The following is a 22,005-nucleotide window of genomic DNA, read 5'->3' on the forward strand; positions in this document are numbered from 1 at the left end:
AAGAGTTAAAAAATTCTATCAGATTGCACCATTGGAATTAATTCATTCCAAAATTTATGAATTCGCGAATAAGCATAATAATTCAAATGTATGGATGCGATTAATTAAGAATAGAATAGAATAGAATTTGCAGAAACCGATTTAATCATACATTTAGAAAGAAAAGAGTTTTTAACTTTTTATCACACATCTTAACAACGTATTTTGCAAATTCCGATTTCATATTGCTTAATGCTAAATATTTTAAGATTTTACTTGTATGTATTGCATCTTAAATCTTGTAAAAGATACAATTTTTAATTTCTAACAGCAACCACTCTTGAACCTAACATAAATGAAAAACAATAATGCTATTATTTTGAACTCCATAATTTTTTTTAAAAAATAAATAAATTTTCAAAGACAAGCTTATTTTTAGTTGCACTTGGATGATAGATTTAATAATATATAGTAAAAAGTAAAAACTGACAAAAGTTTTTATATTTGGATGATAAGTGTAGAGACGAGCAGATACAGAATACAGAAGATAAAAGAGAAGTGAAGAGAGGCCATTATTCTACTTCACACATCTCTTCAAATTTCTAGCTCAACTGTCCTGAGAAAAGCAATATGGAGCGGGAGCAAAATAAATCTGTGAAACAAGATTTCTATGTAGGGGTAGTGGTAGTGGTAGTGGTACGTACTTGGAACAATATCATCAAACTAACTATTATATGCATGCGAAAGAATAAAGACATGCTTGTTTTTTAAATCTGTCTTTGATGCGATGGAAGGTTCCCAGAACACAGGAAACCTACCTGCACCACCTCCAAATTTTCTACACGTCGCCACTGCTAAAAGCTAAAGATCATCTCTACACTATCATCCTGAAACCTTCTCTGCAAGGATGGCGATTGCAACTGCTAATTTCGCATGTTCGGGCAGGAGGTCTTCTATACTTACAGGTAACTCCTCTCGGCCATTTGCAAGCAAATTCAAGACCAGTGAGTGAGCGCGCTGCCTTTATTGAACCAAGACAATAAGCCCGCCCCTTTCTGGTCCACAGCCAACTTGCTTCAGATAGAAAAGAGAAACAACAGGGTTGTCTCTCATCAGCTTGCCACATATGGAGTCTCGCAGCTCGAGTCCTCTTCAGATGGCATTGCATTTAGGTCAGGAAGAATGAAGCATCTTTCTCTGGTCTCAGCTTCCTTTTTGACATTGCAGGGAGCAGCTGCTTGGTGATGAGCAGGCATGGTAATTGTCCGCAGGACTGACACATGTCCCAGAGAAGAAACGTCCACCAGATAGGATTGACCCAAATTTGTTGCCTCTGGCTCATCTGATGTTGCTGCCCTCTTCTTTGCTGATTGTATATGAAGATCGAGCTGCAAAAAGAATATTCAGCATCACCTTGTCTGTCTTAAGGCCATGATGAAGTTTGATAAATGATAACCGATGTTTGAACAGTAAGCAGTCATAAAATTAGAAAGGGATTTTTCGGAGCACTAAGTTTGAAGGAAAATTATAGCATGGACTGATTGACAAGGTGATCACCCACATTATCAAAAAAAAAAAAAAAAATTGTAACTGGCACTGTTGGAAGCCAAAATCATCATATTCATATGAAACCGCAAACTACCCTAAATCTAGTGTTTGTTAAACAATGGGACAACTTCAATCACCCCAAATAGACATACATACATCAGGGGTTGACCCTAACAAGAGTGCCTTTATTGGATTTATGCATAAGCTGGACTGTCTTCTTAAGCAATAAACACATACATCCCATTGAATAAAAGCCTCAAGACTTGTATCCTACCATTCAAAATTATTCCAACAAAAAGTATACTCGTATTATATTGGATACTCTCTAGAGAATACTAATATAGAGACACAGAAACCAATGCTTGCCACTATAGCCAACACAACTTACAAAAAGATGAATGTATAAGTAAGCATTCTTTTTATGTCCAGCTCTTTAAAGCCCAATATCTTTATTCTTTTTACAACGATTACCAAAAGAAAAAGAAAAAGTTACCCTGATGATAATCTTGGATTCTGAATACGTTGCTGACATGTTTCCCTCTAAAGTCAGATACTAATATCAACCAAAAAAGCATAAAGCACACCCACGAATGAATATATTTCGTTCCAAAGTTCCATACAGGAAATTTAAATTTCTAGTTAGCATGAATTTCCTCTCTCCCTCTCTAAAGCACATGCACACGCACATAGCACATAGGTATTGCAAGAACATAATGGGAAATTGGCAAATTGCTTTGACAGTTCTAATGATTAAAATCTTTCCACACACCCTTAGACAACAATATCTTCGTAAACCATGAACATGCCATCTTAAAAGATTCAACTTAATTACTACTTGCCCCACCAAAAAAGAAAAAAAGAAATCTCAAAACTGCATTAATTGTAAACTATAACATTTGTATTGTTTCAGATAACTAACTGTGAATTGGCCCCTCGAAAATTTAAGAAAGCTTCCGTTGGCTGCTCAGAAATATAGGATAGCTTACACTAGCAAGCCAACAAATTGGAATGCCTGTTACTGGTTCATTTGATTTGATAACATTAATTAAATTGCATTTCTGCTGTATCAGAGAAAGCTCTCTATTGAATCTATTGATGCTGCAAATGTGTATTAGGAGATTAGTGAAGAAAAGAAAAAGTGGGTTACCTTGAGTCTCTTCAAATTCTCACTTCTGTCCTTCTGTTCCTTTAGTGTTACACGCAAGGTAGCCAATTCCTGTTTTATAAATGCAAATTGTGTTAATAAGTTAGTATCAGACTTCCCATAAAAATTAAAAGTGGAAGGAAAACAAGTTAGATTGTTTCAGTTGCTCACTTTCTTCAAATGCATCCTTTCCTTTAGCAGTAAACTTTCCTCCTCTTTAAGTTCAGCTAATGTCTGCCCATAACACAAAGTGCCAAATCATCACGGTGCGATGCAGTGATATCAAAGATCACTGGAAAACAAACTGCATTCTTATATGATAAAGTAGAAAACCAAAGAGGAATTGGGTTCTCTTCAAGGTGCCTCTACCTTTTTCTTTCTTGATCGCTTGTTGGCAGATGTGCCATTAGCTGCAGTCTCATTAGAGAAAATACCCTGAAAACACCCATAATTCAGCATATGCTAGTGGCAAATGGACTGAACAGACACAAACACCGATTATTCGTCCAGAAAAAGTTATAAACAGATGCTTGTGATTTATCAATACACTCTATCCATATAATAATGAGAAAAAAAGTCATCTGATAGGAAAACTCTTAAGTGCGTGCCAGAAAAGGATAGAAAAGAACAAATATCAAATGCGCTTTGCCATATATGTTCATTGTATTAGAAGTGGCCTTTACATGTGCGGATAAGCTATAGCCAACCAAGGGAGAAATAAAATCACTATGGGCCCATAAAGAAAAAAAAGAGAGCAATCTTCACAACATTTTACAGGGAAAAAAGGAAAATTCAAGAAGATAAAACAAGAAAGGGAGGAAGAGGGCACGAAACAAGCCGGACCATTTGATGGAGAATTTATTATTTCAGAGCACTAAAAATTCAAGAAGATAATTTTCACTTATTTCAGCTAATAGCAAGAGAATAGGGCCAATGGCCATCATATCTTAACCCAAAATAAATTAAATTTCGGATGTAGTGAATAGTTCCTTCAACTAGTAGCGCCATTTGCGGGTGTACATCTGACGTGGAAGATGACAAAGCGCACTCTACATGATTGGGTCTGTCTCCACGTAGGAAAAGCAACTCCAACCTGGCAAAATTGACGTCGGCACCATCGCCAACAAAAGAAAAACAAATATTATTGTAATTTTTGTACGATCCCAATTAATGATATCACAAAATTCACAATCAGAGCATCCAGCTCCAACCCGTGTGTCAAAATATCATGTCAATTTTTATATTTTATAGATAAATGTATAACCCATTAAATTCGAGTATTTGATGGATGCTGTTGCAATTATTAGAGAAATTCAATTAAATTAAAATTTTCCATCTCAAATGTGCATGTGACATCCCATCACCAGATTGAATATTTCCTCCAACAAGGCCAGGAGGAGTCGCTTTCTGGCTGATACTGGATGCTCCATTCTTCACACCATGAGCACCGTCGATTCCCTCCTACGCTTTTTGACTAAAATCCGACGGCCACCGCTCGTCCTGGTTCCACGAGGCGGCTGCGCTACACGTGTACATTCAGGTCCGCCCGGTATAAAAGGACCCAGAGCCGAACACTTCCATTATCTAGCAGTAAAAGCTAGAAAACAAAAGCATAAAAAAGAAAAGGCGCTGAAAGGTCAAAATGAATGTAACCTGCACGCACCCCACAAACATATAAAATTAATACGTAGAGAAAATTAATACGTAGAGATAGACCGACACACCCAGACCCCCTCACCGAAATACCAAGGGCCAAGCGATGCTAGTTGGGTCCACATCTAACAGCACCCTGTGTATGTAAGGACCAAGATACCCTCCCTGGGGAGGCAGAATTACGTTGAGGTCATTTTCGTCCGATTCTTATAAGGGCAAAGGAGGCATGTACAGGGGATTTGGGAAGCTTCCTGATTTCTCACTCTTACCAATCCCCCACCTCGATAACTTTTCGTTTCACTATTTGACAAAATTGGAGGCTGGAACTTTGTATCCTTTTCTATCGGAAGGTTAACACAGTTGAGAAAACATTCTTTTTGTTAAAAAAAAATACAATAATAAAAATATTTAAAGAAATACGACCTAATCTGAGACAACGGAGGGCATTTCGGTCAAATTGAGAAATACATGACCCCTGGCTTTCCTGGAGGCGAAGCCGAGAGAGAATGACAGGCGACCGGAAAAGGAGGCTAGAAGAAAACGTGATCGCCTTATCCCCCTTCAGCTGACCCTCACGTGACTGTAATTTCCCCGCCACAATAAGGGCAATTCGGTCCAAATAAAATCTAAGCAAAACACGAAAAATTAAATACTCGTTCGTATCGGACGCGGACGGTGACTCACCGGCCGCCGATCGGAGATCCACGTCATGCGGGGGCATTTTCGTCAACTTGACAAGACAAGCGAGTGCTGAAAACGATGTTCGGGGATCGGCGAGCGGAGCCACGGCTTCACGGGCCATACAGTAAATGAGACCGGCCAGAGAGGATAGAATCGTCATTTAAACGCAAAGGCACATCAGTAACGTCTCGTCGACGGATGAACGAACAGCGACTTCGGAAAGTACTTCGATTACCAGACTCGTTCCCATGGAATTATACCGCACAAACAGGGGTAGTTCGGTCAACACGGAGACATTGATACAGACACAGATCAGGCCGCCGGAAAGTTAACACGGTCATCGGAAGATGATAAGGCAGGCAATTGCGGAGTTATAAGACGATGAATAAAGTGAAACTTCGTCGAGTTCAGAAAATAAAGAGAGCTCTGAGAGCGGAAAGGACTCGGAATCCAAAAGAGTGAGATGAAACCAGACTCGCTGGCCGACGTTATTTCAGACAAACGGAAAAAGTGCGACACTCCGCCGCCGCATGCGAAGGAGGAGATACGAACCTTGGATCTGCCGCCGGAGAAACAATCGGAAGGCCGGCTGGACTCGTCACATCCGTCGCTGGGAGAGCCGTCCCCGCCCCCGCCGCAGCTCCAGGAGAGCGGCGTCGTGGGGCTGCACCTCGTCGAGTCTCCCTCCTTCCTCAACACCGCCGGCTTCGACCTCGGCTGGCGCTGCCCCCACCGCGGCAGCGACACCGTCGGCTGTTTCGGCCGCGGCAACGCCAGGGACTCCGTCGACTGCTTCAGCCGGAACAAGAGCTCCGCCACCACCGCGTCGTCCGTCAACGCCGCTGCAACCCACTCGTCCGCCGTCATCTGTGTTCCCGGTTGGTCTTCAACCTCTAGAGAGAAAGGAGAGAAAGAGATGGGGTAGGGGTGGCGCAGAGAGAGAAATCTCTGAAGCTCAGTGGGCAATAAACAACGAGAATTGGGTGAGTGAATGCATATATATATAAGGGGGCCATACATATATATAGATATATGTATATCCATCCGGTTTACGGTTTTGTGTGTGGCGAAGGTGTAGATTCCATTCCAGTTCTCCGCTGGGCCGCTTGACTCTTTTAGTCTTTTTCGCGTGCCATGGGGGGCCCACTCGACCGCGTGGCACTGACACCTCCCCCGTTTTGCTATGCCTAGGGTTTCCATAGTATGGGACTGATTAGTTGGATCTCATCTTCGCCTTCCTTTTCACCGGAGCCGCTTGATTACTACCTGGGAATGCGTGAGAGACAGATCGTACATTTAGCGACTAGGCTGCAGGCTGCATCGGATTTCTGCTCCTCTTCCGAATACTTCCCTTTAAATGCCGGTCACGTGCGATCGTGTAAGCCCCTACCTATCCCTTACTAATTCCGTTGGAAATAAAATTCTTCAAAATAGTCTTTTTTTTTTTTTTTTTTTTGTTGCTATGTGCCTAGAATATTTGAAGTTAAAAAGTCAAATATTACCTTAGCAAAGAAAAGGTGTTAATTTCAAAAACTTACCCAATTTTTGTCGATCAATTAATTTTACAACAGATGAAAACTTATCAATTTCACATACCAGTTTCTAAGTTTGTATTAATTTCACAATATAATTAAAATTTAAATAAGTAATACTCTTTTAATATATCAATTATTCATTTTTTTAATTTAACCACGTAGTTTGTAATCAGGAGAGTTCAAGCGATGGAAGACTAATGTTTTATATTTGCACATAGTGAAGTTCTATTTTGTATCATAAAAGAAAAATAATTTCAAAATTTTATAAAAATATTAAAAAAAAATAGTAGACAGATTTTGAATTGAAAGTGACGGTAAATTAATATTAAAAAAAATAATATTAAAGAAAGATATAACTGTAATGAGAAAATATTCAGAACTGAGTAGAGTTCTTAAATTTATTTAGAGTTTAGTAATTTTTAATGTTTTTCATTAATTTTAATATCTAATATTTAAATATAAATAATTATTTAAACTAATAAAAATGATGTCACAAAATTGGATAGAAATATTGAATAACAAAACAAAAGCGAATTGTTATGTTATCAGTCCGACGCGAGCAAAAGCGAGGGGGGATGGCCACCCACCCAACCCTCTCCATGCTCACATCGGGCAACACATCATTGCACCAAAATAAAAATAAATGATCGCATGAATATGCAAATGAAAATCAAACTGATATAAAAGTTGGATACTTGAAAAAAATATCAAAACAAACACTTAAAAAATGTTATTTATAGAGACGAATCATGTAAACAAAGCAACATCGCTTGTGCCTCTTGCCCAAGGTTCCCCGTCTGTCTGTCCCATTGAATAACCCAATCCAAATCCCCGTTAGGTATTTTATAATGTTATGTTACAGTTGTTATTCCATTCTTACTCTGCAATGTAATTTGATAAGAGTGGGACCATTAAGCACAATACGAAGCTATTGGTAATGAAGTAAAAACATGATTTTAATTGAGAAACAGAAATCCACCTACGGACACTGAAACAGAATACATAAAAACTGAAAGCAAAATCAAACAAGCAACCTTTTTACCCGCGATATATGTTGTTATTCTTGTAAATATTAACCGTAAATATCGAAATAGAAAGATATGTCAGTCAATCCGTAGGTTACACAAACATTCAAGTAATCATAGACCAAGAATTTAGGCAGGAAAAGCATCTTGCAAGAGCTCAAAAATACCATTACGCCACATCGCTTGTGGGTACAGGGTACAGGAGAAGTGTTGCCCGCCTTAGATAGAACTGGAAACACAGAGGCTTTGGACAGAGCAGACAAACTTTATTACAAGGTTCTGACAAAATTGTTTCCATTAGCTGATGGTAAACTAACTAATGTAATCACCAAAATCTAATGGCATGCTGTTTACGTGTTACCTGCTATCTATCTTTTTCATTTGACATTGTGGTAAGAGTCGATAATGGCATCTGCAAGATATTCGCATTTGGCCAAAGATAGCCCTGCTAGGGAAATTCTTCCATCCTTTGTCATGTAGACGTGCCACTTGTCCGTCATGTTGTCGCTCTGATTGCGTAAAAGGAGAAGAAATAAAGGGAGAATAATTAGAATATAAATATATTCAGATGACAACTGAATATAATTTAATAGGGTTGAAACTCAAATTTCTTTATTGGTGCGTGCAGCACACATTAGAAATTTGTTGAGACAATGTCAAGGGTGAACTGAGCAGGGGAAATGAATTAAGCAATTATCTCAAGATGGTATTCAGTACTGAGACGAATTTACGCGCCTTAACATTATGGATGAATGCTGATGTAAAAATCTTAAACATCTTTACCTGCGCTTTGTTGAGGCCAGTGAAGGAGAACATGCCAATCTGCTTGAGGATGAATGACCAGTCCTTCCCACTGTTATCCTTTACTGAGAGATTGTCAAATAGTTTTTGTCTCACATTTTTTATCCTACCAGCCATCATTTCCATCTCCTCTTTCCATTCGTTGAAAAGAGCAGGATTGCCTACCACATTGGCAACAATTCTAGCTCCATGAATGGGAGGATTTGAGTACATGGGCCGAGCAAGCCTTTTCAGTTGGCTCTTCACCCTGCATACAAAGAATATGAGTATCAATAAAGGCTTGTAGCTCTTGTGAAATAACAAGCCATTCACCATGATGTAAGTTCATGAGAAGAAGATATGTTGAGGCTTCTCATTAAAGGGAGTAGTTGTTCACCTACATATATTGCTTCCATTTTTCAGAGAAAGGTCTTCTTGTATGGACTAGAATACCACTTCAATTCCAGATACCAAGTTGAGACTAAGTCGGAATTTTCTTATATATTTGTTTCTTTGCAATTGTTGACAAATTCAATAAACAATTTAAGCCTTTCCATCCAGAATAAATAGTGTTTGGCTTGCTAATAACAAACCTTCTCTCAGGTGACATTGTGGGGGATTTTTTTGGTAAAACTGGAAGTAAAATGAAATGTAGCAGAAAAAGTTCATAGTGCAATTGACACAAATCATTACAAGTTTCAGTAACATTAATGGAGAAGTCTCTTCCAAATCTTCCAGTTAAAATATGATTATCTGGCTGGAAGGAAATCTTTCACTCCTATAGAAAGATTCATGGGAGTCTTTGTCACAACCAGTTCTTGACTTTGATTTTGCATTAGGAGAGAGGGACAAAGAGAAAGTTGATGAATGTACTTCTCAGATAGATTTTATTTTTTCTTCTGACCTTGACAGTATGAAGGTGAGTGATGTGTGGAATTATAATGAGAAAGACTGGATTGTTGAACAACTTGAATTCATATTGTGTGGGGGAAATCATATTTTTGCAGAAACTATCTCAATGACGAATTTAGGGAGTAAAACAGATATATCAAGGGTGGGTACCTTTGTAATCTTAAAAAATATAAATAACCAAAATTTTTACAATGGAAGATGGAGAAGGGAATAGACACGGTGACGGTGCAAGGAGATGGGACCAGTTTGATAATAGAACTTCCCTATCAGCATTCGCAGCCAAAAAGTAATATAGGGACCAATAATAGCAATAGTGTTTGGTTTCCAAATAAAAAATCTTTAGACAAATTGTTTCAACAGAGTTAAGAGCATGAAATCTGATAAGCACGCAATCGATAATCCTACGTGGAAGAAAGATTCATGTAGAAACAAAAATACAACCTAATTGAATTTGTTAAATGACTATACTTGCATCTACACACATTTTAATCAGAGAATGCCTCGAACGGTCTAAACCACTGATAAAAACATGGTAAAAAGTGTGATGATTGACTGTACCTTGCTGCAGCATCTGCTGATGAACAAATAACATTGATTGCTCCAATCCTTTCTGCATAAAGACCCAAATTTTTACTGTATGATTGAGCAACTAGAAGCTCCATACCACGTGCAGCAAACAATCTCACAGATGATGCATCAGCATCAAGGCTTCCACTTGCAAATCCCTATGGTAAAAATACAAGTTCAGACAATAGAAGTGTAAAGCAGTCATCTGAAGCCCAGGAAGAGTAGGCATGAGTTTAGGTGAGGGTTTCTGGACTTAGGGTGGTCCTTTCATGGAAGTTGGGTTCATTAGTGGATTGTTTGGGGAAATCCAGAGTTGAGTTTAGATAATGCCATCCCTTGATAGAGTGGAATTGAGAAGATCTAAAGACCTAACGCAAATAATTGGAAAAGACCTAAAATTTCTTAACAAGAGTTTTCCATGAAATGGTGGTAACCATAGTTGTTAATACTATAATGTACTAGATGAAAACAAGTTAAAAAAGGAGTATATCCTAAACTGGTTTACATATGGGCCTGTACCAACCTATTTTGGGATTTTTCGTGTTGTACCAAGTACATCTGATATTCATTTTTTTCTCAAATTTCAATTAAAATAAGATTTACAGTTTAAAGTTTTGGTCCCTTTAAGTCATAAAAGTGTCTATATCAATATTCCAAAAATCAGATTGAAGTATTGACCTGATATAAAAGGATCAACGGTAAGCAGTTGAATTGGAGTTGACTAAAGTTTCAAGAGAATTAATTAAATAAATAAATATTTGATTAAAAATAAGAAAATTAATAAACATCAAATGATAGACCTAAAATTTCATCAACTAACATGATCCAGCAATAAAAGAAAAAAAAATCCATCCAATAATGTTAACACTTGACATTTCAGCAGTTGCTAAAACTGTCCATGGTGAGTTTTGTGGGAGATCCATCTAAGGAAAATAAAGTGTAAGTTGAAAGAAATAAAACAATTAATTATATAAATAAAAAAAAAAGATACTGCCATTTTAAACTTCTATAATATGGACATGGTGACAAGTGGAAACTTCATGTAATCCAGATTCCATTTTACTAGTAAAAAAAAAAAATAGAAAATGGAACAAAAAGCCAGACTACCTGATATGCAACATCAAAAAATGGAATATGACTCTTCTCTTGAATGACATCAGCAATTTTTTCCCACTGTTCAGGAGTTGGATCAATGCCAGTTGGGTTGTGAGCACAGCCATGAAGCAATATAAAAGATCCTTCAGGGGCAGCCTGAAAAGAGAACATTTGAGTATGTAGATCATAGAACCACAAAAGAAAGAAATCTAGTTACCTACTTTAAAAAGGCTAAAAAGCATGACTGTGGATATGAATATAGATGTGAACATGGGATGTAAAAATTTGGGAGGGAAATGAGGATACAAACTGTAACACCATGAGTCCTCACCTAAAAATGATAGCTGAAAGTGACTCATAAACCATGAGACAAAATAATTTACCCAAGGCATCCTAACTAGACTACCGATATGGGATTGGATCGTGACAAAAACACAAGGATGCATAAAATAAATATTTTTTTTTCAAGAAAGCACCAAAATATTATGCTAATACAACTAGAAGATACCATTCAACTAACAAAAGGAAATGTCATTAATGTACAAAGTGGCATGGTATTATTGACAAGATACCATTATAACACACATCTAAGAAAAAAAATTTAATTCAGTAGTTAATAAGTTATCCAGCAAGTATATAAATTTGCAAGCCAAAAAAGATTGTAACTCAAAATATAAGAATTCAAGAATGCCAATTGACATCCCATGTAGAGAAAAAAGCAAGCATCTATAACTTCAATTGAGCCAACACAAGTGGCCAGGCCACATGGCGTGTCTCACTTATTTCATGTGCCTACAATTTATCACCACAGGACAAGCAGAACATATGATGTATGTTATGTGTTGACAAATATGTATATCATATATGAACACAAAATCAATTTTAGGACATATATGCTGTATAGATGGAAAGAAAAACAAAAGGTCAGACAGAATTCTTCGAGATACATTTACAAACAGAGAGAGCTCACACTTAGGTATGAAACCAAAAACAGGACGAATGACCTGATCCCATGAGGAAAATTGTCAATAAATAAAACAGAGCATGTTAACCTTCTACTTTCATGAAAGACTTCAAAATATTATTTACATCTCCAATAATTTGAATATTGGAATATATATTCATGAAAAAGATCATACTTGGTGTTTCTTTTCTACAAAAGTAGAAAACATATCCATGAGTTTCCCATTTAATTCTTCTTAATTCCTATCACAAAAGAATTATACTCAATTCTAGTTCATCTTCCTCAATTAAAATTTTCATCCTAATCAGTATTATTGGTGGTATCAGCAATAACTATTCCAGGTATAGTGATGGCCGTCAGTCCCTGCTCCCTGCTCTTTGTTTCTCTCTTTCTTGGGTAATTTTTTATATTCATTGATCAGATTACACATACAAAATGTATGGATGAATTTGACCACAAACCAACCGTTACATAAACAAAAAACATGGATGACTTGACCACGAATAACATAAAATCATTCAATCATAGATTATAAAGAGGTGTTAGGCAGCTTAAAATGCAACTAGTATCTTAATTTATCATATACTTTTTTATTTTATTATAAAATGAGACTATTTAATACACAAATAATACAATTATGATCTATCAAATAACATTTTTGAGAACCAATTAATGGGGCTAAGTGTGTATTTCATGTCTCGCCGAATCCAAACTTCCCAATAATTTATTAGAATTCCCAAGAATATTGGTTATTACTTCTTTTGAGGTAGGGACGCATGGGGGTCCCTTGCCTTTTATTTTTGTCAGTGTTATCATAAACAAAAAAAAATTAAAGCAGAAATTCTAAAAGTATAACTACCAAATGATAAATGACATCCCTAGTGCACAATGCTCCCCACTTTGTGAGGATCAGGAGAGATCACTATTTGTATGTAGCCTTCCCCTTGCCTTTTCTGCAAGGAGGCATAGCTACCAAATGATAACATCAAAAATTTCAAACTGTTCAAGTAAGGATATTTTCTAAATGTGATAACGTTAATGATTAAAAATCATTCAAGTTTTATGGTCCTAGATGGGAGGAGGAAAAAAACTCATCAATGATGGCATCCATGTTACCTTTATGTCTGATATCATCCCATCAAAATCCAGACCAATGGTTTTTGGATCATAATAGCAATATTCAGACCAAGGAACTCTAGCATCATTGAAGATATTCTTGTGATTACCTGGAAAATTCATCTATAATGTTAGTTATCAGCCCTTCTGACAAATCATACAAATTTTAAAGAGTGAAAACACTCACCCCAAGTTGGGGATGATATAAGAACTTTTGCCCCAGGAAAATATCGTTCTATGAGTGCAGCAGCAAGTCGAAGAGAACCAGTTCCTGAAAGACCTTGAACAGTAGCAACCTGAACAAATACATATATATTGTAAACATCTAAAGCTAAAAAAGCTCCCTCACTTGGACATACAAATGTAAAAAGACACTGGCTTTTTTGGGTAAGAGAAGTTCTTAAGTCACACATACCCTTTGCTGACTAATTACTGGGTTATCTGCTCCAAATAGTAGTTCTGCAGTAACTTTATTGAATGCAGCCAAGCCTTCTATTGGAAGATACTGCAGATGGTAATCTAGATTACTAGTAGAAAATTAAAAACACAAGAGCAGCTTCCCCTCATTCAGTTCATTTGAGTGTTATATATTACCTCTTTGTTTTCCCCTCTTTCTAGCATGATATTCTCTGCCTGCAATATGAATTTACATGATTATTACTACACTAGAATTGGATTTATAAAAGATGTACATTCAGTTTTCTAGTAATATAAAAGATGACAGGCCTTGTCACAAGAGGAATAAAAATAACAAAGGCAAATATAAATAACACGGCATCTGCATCGTACATCTATGGAACATTACACTAACTAATAGACAAAAGAAAACTGACCTTCTTCACAACATTAAGCACATAAGGTTGAAGTTCTTCTGTTCGGTATGCCCCAACTCCTAGGTTCAGCTTCATTTCATTTGTGTCAGCTTTAAATGCTTCCGAAACTCCAAGGATTGGGTCAGGAGGAGCCATTGTTATACCCTCAAAACAAGAAACATTGACTGCAACAGCCATGGATATTCGACCAGAGGACTGCAGGTACACATAGCTAAAATTTCAGATTTGAAGACAAGCCAAATCAAATTTGATAATGCCCATCCATGGTTATCAGAATCCTATTCTGAAGTGAAAGGAGCACATAGTCAAGAAAGAAGGGATAAACATAAACTGGAAATGCATTTCTTTTGAAGGTTTAGTTATGAGCAAGATCTAGTGGTATCTCAAGGAATTAGAGAATCTTCTTTTCTTATTTTAATGAGGAACAAAAACCCTTATTAGTCAACTTGACACAAGGAAGAATGATAGGAAACCTAAGAGAATACACAAAAGAGCAAGGATAAGAAGAAGAAGAAGAAGAAAAAAATGGAGTAAGAGAAAACAGCAGAGAGACACCACAGACAAATGTAAAATCAGAAATTTCTTGGGCAGTCCTATTGCTTGTTCTCATATTTATAAAGAAAAAATATGATCCTACTACAAATCAAATAACTAGAAAAAATATTATCCTACTATACATCATTGAACAGCTATAAGACCAATTCTACAGTATGCCACTGAATGTCGAGCAATAAAGTAACATGTGAAAAATATGAGCATAACTAAGATGAAGATGTTACATAGATGCGTTGCCGTACAAGAAAAGAAAGAATTAGAAATGCAATTATCCACAATAAGGTCAAAATGGTTCATATTAAAGATAAGATACTTGTAACATCCCCTATCGAGTGATAGGAAAGACCGGAACAACTTACCCTGATGGGCCTACACGAACTTTCCAGGGGGGTCACCCATCCTTGGATTACCCTAGGTCAAGCATGCTTAACTTGAGAGTTCTTTGCCAACATTCAGCCCAAAAGGTATTCAGCTGGTGTTGTTTCTTTCCTTACACTATCCTCGATATATACTAATTTCTTTGGACTCTCGGGGTATTACATTCTCCCCCCTTTGAGCACATAACGTCCTCGTCATGCGACCTTACAACTGGTCCCAGACCTTATTCCCTTTGAAGGCTGCCATCCTAAAAGCCTGCCAGAAGCCGCTCTTTGTACAGGCCCTCGAGCCCCGGCGCCACTCCCCGCCCTCATCGGACCGCCTTCTCCAAGAGTCGGCTCTGATACTACCTGTAACATCCCCCATTGAGCGATAGGAAGGACCGGAACAACTTACCCTGATGGGCCTACACGAACTTCCCGGGGGGTCACCCATCCTTGGATTACCCTAGGTCAAGCACGCTTAACTTGGGAGTTCTTTGCCAACATTCAGCCCGAAAGGTATCCAACTGGTGTTGTTTCTTTCCTTACACTATCTTCGATATATACTAACTTCTTTGGGCTCTCAGGGTATTACAATACTTAAAACGGAAATAAGGATCAATAGCACTCTTATGAGAAGTGTGGAAGGAATGGAAAAAGTTTGTACCAGGAGAGGTAAGGAAAACCAAGAAAAACTTGGTAGAAAACTTTAAGCATACATAGCTTAAGATGGGCTTATAAAAGATATCATCATGAATAAAGATAATTGTCAAACTATAATCCATATAGCTGAACTCACCCACTCAGACTTAAGCTTGGTGCATTATTATCATTTTTGTTGTGTTAACTTCCACCAGGTTGAGTGAATATCAAGAAACATTGATAATTTCTATGCCTAACTAGGAATTAAGGAATTCAGTCCAAAAGTGTCGCCGCCACCAACTGGCTCAGATTGGTTAGCCCTGGAATTACTTTAATGTGATTGTCTTTGAAGAACAAATGCCCAGCGCAGCTGTGCGAGTGTATAAGAACATCTGGTAAACCTGACTTAGATACAGAGTACGAGCACTGTAGCCTATAAAACTTGATCTTTCAGATAAGGGCATTGAGTTGAGTGCAACTAGAATTAACAGTTAAATCCAATCCAATGAAAAAATAGATCATAAAAGTATGTCCGAGATATAATGAGTAAAAACAAAACACGATCAAATTCCGACAAGTTGCATAATTTGCAAACAAAATGTGTACAAGATGTAAGGAGAGGTAGAAGTTGCTGAGTTCATACCGAGATCAACTGAAAGAGTCCATGATTACCTTGACCGTAGCGAAGGGATTTCTCTTTTCATTCCCCAAGAAAGTAGCGTGATCCAAGCCTCCCAGCTTCAATTTCGTCTGTCCAAATAGAATTAAGCGTCATAAATCACTATGATCTACTTTGGTTGCTTATGAAATAAAAAAAAGAAATGTTAAACATTAGACAAGACACATCCTGCGATCAGGAGCACCAGAAGGCCTCAACTGAAGTGAAGTGAACACAGATATTTTCAACCCAGCTAAAATTCTCGTTGTTGCCAAAATTCAAAGATTTTTGTGTACATATTTTGGGGAAAATAAAAATAAGAAAGGAGATTCGGCTGCCGAGGACAGAACAGAAGGAAACAATGGGGCCAAAAAAGGAAAGTGGCGTAAACAACAGAACAGAAAGCGTGAAATTTTGGTTACTCTCCACACATTTGTTTCTATACTTGTCGGATTTCTCGGCAACCAGCCAGACGGAGGGGAACTATGAAACAAAAGAAAATGAATAGGAAATTTTTTGTGATTAAGCAGTGAATTGAGGGAACACCTTGTGATTATCTAGCAGCGATAATGCTGCAGGAGCGGAGGCGAGAGAGAGCATCGTCGAAGCCATCCGTATCAGTTAGAGAGGAGGAAACCAATTTTGGCTATTCCAGCAACTCGAAATTGGCAAAATGGTTCGATAATCGCAGAGGGCGAAGGAAATTGATCGGTAGGAACTCGGGAAGAGGGCGATCGATCTAATTGCACAGAGAGACAGCGAGAGCGATAAAATCGGAGGTGTTTAAAGAGGGTAATACTACGAGTGGCTAATATAGCTGTCGCCTGTCGCCCGCCCTTTGTTAATCGTCACGTTATATTGTATTTTAATTTTTTAAAATTAAAATAAAACATTTTGTGTTTATTTATTATATTTTATTTTTAAAACTAAAAAATATCAACCAAATTAAATATAAAATAGTAGCTTTACGTCATCACAGCTTTCAAACAATCTGTGGATGGATCTGCAGGGAAACCAAAGGCCATTTTGACTTTGCAATATATTATATACACATATAAATTATCCCGATGGAAATTGCTGATTGTTTGGTTTTTTTATTTTTAGATTTTATTTTATATATATATATATAATAAAATGGATCGAGAAGAATTTATTAATTAAATAAAACTCAAGCCGCTATTAGTATTAGATTGTTAGTTATTGCGATCAAACAAGTGAATGTGTAAATCCAGTCAGCAGCATCACGTTATTACGTCTGATGAAATAGATATCTCCGTTGACACAAGCAAAGCAAATTTGGCAGTAGGCGCAATCACGGCCCTTGCCGTCCCGTCCCGTCCCATCCCATGCTATGCTATGATTTGATATTTAGATACAAATGAGCCTCTATCCATAATAATCTATTTCTATTTCTAAATGGAGTACTGAGAAATAAAATAAATTTATTAGCATATAAGGTATAAATATACTCTCCAACTCTTATTATAGTCATCACTCCCTCATTTCAATTCAAAAGTAAACTTATCATTTTTTTAAACTCTCAATTTTACTAAATGTGTGTGTCTATCAATAGGTCATCGACGAGGGAGGAAAAAGGTGGGTTGTCCATAAGAAAAGGGAAGAAAACAAAGGTCGATGGCAAGAAATGAGAGAGAAAACTAAAGTCAAATATAAGAGAACGATAATTGATTGACGAAGTTTTTTCTCGCTTCAACGACCAATAGAAGTTCATCTTTCATGCATTGACGATCGACCTCTATTTCCTCTTTCCTTATGTCATCGATTGACTAACCTTGCATTGATCGACCCATTGCCTTTCTTGTCTCGACCAACTAACCCATCAAGCCAGGAGGAACATTTGTTGGTCAACAATGCAAGGAAGCTTAGTTGGTTAGTCATCGTCCTCCTACCTTTGACTTCTATTTCCTCTCCCTTCCCTTGTTAGTGATCCATTAAAAGTGTGTATGTATTTTATATGCACTCATTTAAGAGATAAGGTGTATAATTGTAACAGCGTCGGCCCTGAGATTATAGGGGCCCTAAGCTAAATATTTTATGGGGCCTTCTATGACTATATTTAAAAATAAAATTAATATAAATAAAAATTTATTATATAAAATTCACAATATTTCACTTTAAATTTATTTTTTTAATAGTTTTAGATGAAAAATTAATAATTAAACAATTATAATTAATTTGTTCCAACATATATTTTTCAATAGACATAATTGTCAATCCATTAGTGTAGATTCACTAATAAGAGAGAGATCGCAAATATTGAAATATAAACACAAAATTAATTGGTAATTTAAGGACTAATAAAAAAAATCAAAAGACATAACTGATAAATCATACAACGGGATGATGAGGACAAAAATGGAATCACTAAAGAGAATGCATAATTATGAAATCAATTGAATTGAGAACCTACACCTGTGCAAATTGATGGCAGATGTAATGATAATGGATGGATAAAAAATTGAGGAAGAGTGGAACTTAGAAAGATGATAGAGTCGCGACCACTGCCAAATGCATGAAAATAGTTGTGATACAATCATATAAGGGAGAGATTGAGATTAATTAAAAATGCATGAAATAATTGCAAGGGGATGGGTGCTACTACTAGACGCATAAGAATGGAAATGATTATTAATAAAGGAATGTGAGAAATTGAGATTAATTAAAAATTATATTGATACTCATGAGATTAATTATTGATAAAAGAAAGGTGAGAGATTCAGATTAATTAAAAATTTACAATGATTTAAAATAGGCATGGGCCCTAACTTTTTTTTATTTTTAAATTTATTATTTTTAATTAATTTTACATGGCCCCCTTGCTGGTTGAAAATGGGCATGGCCCTTCGGCTGCTGCCTAGGCAACCTATGCCCAGGGCCGGCCTGAATTGTAACAAAATTAAAATTTTATGGGTATGATATGTTCACTTTCAGGTCATGTGACTGCAAGAAAAAAGTTGATATTTATGCCTTATGCCCAAATTTATTAGATATGCCAGCATATTGTAATACCATGACTTCTTTTTTTCACATAAACTTGCATTCAAAAATATTACATTTTTTTATATAAAATATTTTACACAAAATTTAATTTATATTTTATTTTTTAGTATTTATTTACATTATAAAATATTTTCAAAAAATAATTATATATATATAAATATATATATGAATCACAAATATCTATGCATGGATATTATTTTGCATGTATGTTTGCAAGGTTGTTAAAATCATAATATCGTAAAAGGGTATTCGATATGTAAAATTGTAAAATTGAGTGCGATTCAACTTTAAAATCGTAAAATCATAAAGATTTTTAGTACAAAAAATTCTAAAATCATACCTAAAAAATTAAGAGTTTAACAACCATGTATGTTTGTATCGCTAAAAATACATCTATGCTCTGGACTTTCCTGTTTTAACTATTTGTGCCTTTGAGGGGAATTTATTGTACCTCTAAGTTTTAATTTGAGATTTATTATATTTTTTTTAAATTTCAAAATTTATATGATATACATGTGTTTGGATAAAATTTTATATTAATATAATATATATATTAAATAAAAAAATAACCTTTAAATATATATAGAGAGAGGGAAGGGAGAGAAATAAGCCGTTGTGCACTGTGTGTGTTTCCCGAAATCGGGTTTCATCGAAGTCGGGTTTATAAGAAGACGATGAATCTGGGCATTGGAGATTGGAGGAGCTGTGCTTGGATGAGAAATAAGCCACTGTGCACTATGTGTGTTTCCCGAAATCGGGTTTCATAAGAAGACGATGAATCTGGGCATTGGAGAATGGAGGAGCTGTGCTTGGATTTTCACTACGAGAGTTGCAGTTGCTGTATATATATATATATATATTTAACAGCCACTTTTATATTTAGATAATATTTATTACAATAAATAAGATAAAATCTTGTTAAGATAATTTATATGTAAAATTTAAGATAAGTTATTTACAGAGGGAGGGGATAAATGTTTTAACCTTGTTTGTGCACATGACCGTGCATATATATATATAGTGGGTATATGTATATTTGTGTGTGTACATATAACTATACATATACATGGGTGCTCATGTGTATATATATATTGTGTATATAAGAATTTATTTATAAATATACATATATAGAGATGTTTTGACATAAAATAATAATTAATTTATTAACTTTGATGTAATAAAAAAAATAACTTATGAATTTTGAACTAATAAGTTATTTTACATCATTTAGTATAAAATATTTTAATTTTAAAAATATTTTTTGTCAACCAAATACCAAAAAGATAAAAAATTATTTCAAAGGAAAAAAAACATCTTACTCTGAAATAAACAGAGTTTTAATCATACAAACCTGGAAAAGAGATTCGATGCAGACCTGGTATACCTTCTTTACCAGAACGAAGTTAGTTTAAATAAAAGAGCTAATATAGGTCAAGTAGAACCAGCCAAAGCAATCATCAATTGTTGTTCCACAGGACCCTAATGCTCTTTTGCAGACCACCACCAAAAACAAAAATTGCACACGATGAGGGTGTGGCCACGATTCATCCGGCACAATTGTTGGAATGTGTTTGAATCTCTCATAATATGCCCATTTCAATTTGTAGACGCAAATGAAACTTCAATCCAGTAAATACAAGAGTGCAGAAATGTTCTCGAGGCACACAGGAAAGGTGTGCATGTGCGTTTGGGTGGGGGACAGTTAGCGCCCTCAATTTCGAATAAATATTATATTATCTAAGACAAATAACATAATAATTTTATAAAAGAGATAATTTACGCCGTCACTATAATTTTGTCTATATCAAATAAATATTATGTTATATGACAAATAATATAATAACTTCATAAATATTTTACGTAAATCTACATAGAAGTATTATGTTGTCCATCGAACAACAACATACATTAGATGAGGTGAAATTATTGTCCGACGTTGACGAGATACCCAATCTTCTGTTGCCACATCAGCATTGTTGCCGGACGCAGACAAGAGAACACATTTGTAATTCTACAAGCATAATTCACTTCAAGGTCCAACTACCCCTATACAGATTTGCCTAGAGTTGCAGCATAACAAGCCAGTTCCATGAGCCGATTGGGGGAGGGGGAACGATATAACGCAGAATCAAAGTGCAATTTGATTGCAAAGTCGAAACAGCAAGTATTCACAAAAGGAAACCAGTTCACCCAACCATTCAACAGATGGGAACAACATTAACATTAAAAAAAAAAAAACAGAGTGGCAAATAACAAGGGTAATAACAAATCCACTGTTCTGAATTTACAGTAGTAACAGCCAGTGGTCTAACAACAGGAACACAATTTACTGAACGATGGAATTTCAGAAAGAAGTCACCAAATGATATCAGAAAACCGATCACTTTGGGATCCGTTTATTTCAAATAAAGTTTCCAATTTCTCAAGTGTTCCAGTGTTTGGTTGGGCCAAAAACATAAAAATATCTTACTTCGAAAGGGGAGTAAATGACTTGCAGATTCAAAATCCACAAAATCATTTTCTTATTTACAGCAAAGTTGATACATTATTTGCATTTCAACTAAAAAAAAACCTTTTTACATATATGCATACAGGTGCATATCTATATATAAACACACATACATATATATAGATATACATACAACCTGCACACAAATAAAAATACATATATTATATGCATGCACTAACATATACATATACATATACAAATATAGCTAATTTAAAAGCCAAATAATGAAAAATATTTTTATATGCAAACGAAACACTGGAAAATAACATGAATATTTTTTGTGCGGAATAACATCACAAGAAAATTATTTTCCAATCTAAAATATTTTAAATCAAATGACTCAAAACATACATAGCATTAAGTACCAAAATTCATGGCTGAAAACCAGTCAATTCAAGTGCCATAACTATGTTTATCTAATCTTGAATG

At 35.8% G+C, this 22,005-nt stretch overlaps 2 protein-coding genes across 4 annotated transcripts; both read right to left on the bottom strand.

Annotated features, from left to right (window-relative positions):
- Window positions 1-617: 617 nt before the first annotated feature.
- Window positions 618-6,474, bottom strand: LOC127788723 (uncharacterized). 2 transcript variants are annotated; one of them, XM_052317321.1, is made up of 5 exons: window positions 5,558-6,474; window positions 3,041-3,106; window positions 2,843-2,905; window positions 2,675-2,743; window positions 618-1,367 (listed from the first exon to the last, which is right to left on the bottom strand). In XM_052317321.1, exons 1-5 carry the CDS (start codon window positions 6,203-6,205, stop codon window positions 1,092-1,094), a joined length of 1,122 nt encoding a protein of 373 aa, XP_052173281.1. In that variant the 5' UTR covers window positions 6,206-6,474; the 3' UTR covers window positions 618-1,091. The 2 variants fall into 2 exon arrangements, with proteins under 2 accessions (XP_052173281.1, XP_052173287.1); XM_052317327.1 differs by lacking the exon at window positions 5,558-6,474 and adding an exon at window positions 4,036-5,308.
- Window positions 6,475-7,550: 1,076 nt separating this feature from the next.
- LOC127788709 (aspartate aminotransferase, chloroplastic) lies at window positions 7,551-16,841 on the bottom strand. 2 transcript variants are annotated; one of them, XM_052317310.1, is made up of 12 exons: window positions 16,593-16,841; window positions 16,061-16,138; window positions 13,833-14,027; window positions 13,594-13,632; window positions 13,415-13,504; window positions 13,187-13,295; window positions 13,000-13,109; window positions 10,932-11,075; window positions 9,816-9,982; window positions 8,349-8,613; window positions 7,927-8,074; window positions 7,551-7,844 (listed from the first exon to the last, which is right to left on the bottom strand). In XM_052317310.1, the coding sequence occupies exons 1-11, from the start codon at window positions 16,656-16,658 to the stop codon at window positions 7,943-7,945; spliced, it is 1,395 nt and encodes a 464-aa protein (XP_052173270.1). In that variant the 5' UTR covers window positions 16,659-16,841; the 3' UTR covers window positions 7,551-7,844; window positions 7,927-7,942. The 2 variants fall into 2 exon arrangements, with proteins under 2 accessions (XP_052173270.1, XP_052173262.1); XM_052317302.1 differs by having other exon boundaries at window positions 7,551-8,074.
- Between the last annotated feature and the right edge of the window lie 5,164 nt (window positions 16,842-22,005).

The sequence above is a fragment of the Diospyros lotus genome, chromosome 1, assembly GCF_014633365.1.
Source record: "Diospyros lotus cultivar Yz01 chromosome 1, ASM1463336v1, whole genome shotgun sequence".
Classification (NCBI taxonomy): Eukaryota; Viridiplantae; Streptophyta; class Magnoliopsida; order Ericales; family Ebenaceae; genus Diospyros; species Diospyros lotus.